We start from the raw sequence: 1813 nt of genomic DNA, 5'->3' as shown, positions 1-1813 counted from the left end.
AAATTTAAAGTGACAAGAAACGTACTGATTGTGGAACTACTGTGTACTAAAATGTGTATCGAGAAAGAATAAACTGGTTTAATCAAGTAAGGACTTGTATCACTGAAGTTCCTTGGAATGAATTTCCACCGGAAATTAACAAACAAGCAGATACGTAACAATACCTACAAGTTGTTGCGTTACATCTTACGTATCCTAAACATTACGAATAAATATACCTACAAGCTGTTACATTATATCTTATATATCCTAAACATTACGAATAAATATACCTAAAAGTTGTTACTTTCATTCTTCACAAAAGACAATGCTATAGATTAAAAAATATTGATTTCATAAATTCTCCTACACAATTGTGACAAACATCACAAACCTGAACCCTGCAGATGCCAGTGAAAATGAACTCAGAGGTTGAAGGATTGATCCAGATGATCCTACCACATGAGGATACAGTAGAAAATTGTTTGGATTCTTTGCAACATAAACAGCTAATAAAGTTTCCTAAAAACATGGATAGTTAAAATATTAAAATAAAAATTAAATGCTGAAATAAAAGGCACTTTTCAAACAATTTATTATTACCTAGAAATTCAATATAAATTTTTCAAAAACAAACCACTATTTGTCAATTTTTTCCAGAAAAACTAAGACAAATAAAATGAACATATCAGTGTTCACTTTTTTTATATATTCTAAAATAAATTGTTTAAAATAATCAACAGACATTATCTCTGATACAAGATGACCATGGCTGTTTGGACGCCTGGACAAGGTACACCATTATCTCCGATACAAGATGACCATGGCTGTTTGGACGCCTGGACAAGGTACACCATTATCTCCGATACAATACGACCATGGTTGTTTGGACACCTGGACAAGGTGCATCATTATCTCTGATACAAGATAACCATGGTTGTTTGGAACGCCTGGACAAGGTGCATCATTATCTCTGATACAAGATAACCATGGTTGTTTGGAATGCCTGGACAAGATACACCATTATCTCTGATATAAGATGACCATTGCCAGTCAATTCTGGTTTAGTGTAATCATGAGATTGGGTCAGAAAATTACAGCTGCAAATGGACAACATGTCAGTGTACTTGGCTACCAACAGACATCACTAAAGTAACCTATGAATAGGTTCTGTTTATAAACTGATGAAGATCAGCACAAGCAGCTCAAAACATTAACCAAAACTTTATAGCTAGGTGTAGTTGATTAAAAATGCCTTTCAGATATACCTTCTTCTTTCTAAGCCATCTATCAAGCAAGGATATTTTTTTTTTTTTTATGTTCATATGGTTATAGGAAAGGTTTCTACCTACATGAATGCTGACTTACATCCTACAACAAAAGTCGAATAAATATGTTTCATACCAGTTTAAAGTACTACAAGATAATACAAACCTGTAAAGGTCTTAAAGATGGCATCTTTAAACCACTTAGTATCTCTTGGCTCAGGCCAGAATGGACAAGCTGTGATGTAAGATGTGCAGGACACCAGACTTCATTACCCAATTCACAGTCTGTAAGACTAGTAAAATCAGGTCCTAGGCTGGACAGATGAAAACTCAGTTCTTTTGTCAGAACTACATCTATAAAAGACAGTTAAAATTAAATACAATTACTCTAAAAATGATTTTATCGCTACTGAATATATACTCTTTTTTTAAATTAAGTATACATATACTTCACTATACATTAATGTGAACATATCCAGGAAACTACCAACATCATCCTACTTCACTATACATTAATGTGAACAAATACAGGGAACTACCAACACCATCCTACTTCACCATACATT

General features: G+C 33.3%; 1 protein-coding gene across 1 annotated transcript in view; it reads right to left on the bottom strand.

Moving 5' to 3' along the window:
- LOC106471225 (lysosomal-trafficking regulator-like) overlaps positions 1-1813 on the bottom strand; it is a gene marked incomplete at its 3' end in the record, with an annotated part of 86667 nt that overhangs the window by 25111 nt on the left and 59743 nt on the right. Inside the window, exons 16-17 of the mRNA XM_022399847.1 lie at positions 1414-1601; positions 374-501 (exon numbers count right to left, since the gene is read on the bottom strand). Coding sequence (XP_022255555.1) covers positions 374-501; positions 1414-1601 — 316 coding nt within the window. The remainder of the gene's footprint in view (positions 1-373; positions 502-1413; positions 1602-1813) is intronic.

This window comes from Limulus polyphemus, unplaced genomic scaffold (genome assembly GCF_000517525.1).
Source record: "Limulus polyphemus unplaced genomic scaffold, Limulus_polyphemus-2.1.2 Scaffold4480, whole genome shotgun sequence".
NCBI lineage: Eukaryota > Metazoa > Arthropoda > Merostomata > Xiphosura > Limulidae > Limulus > Limulus polyphemus.
Note: the sequence above shows the minus strand (reverse complement) of the source record. Positions and strands in the feature narration are given on the sequence as shown.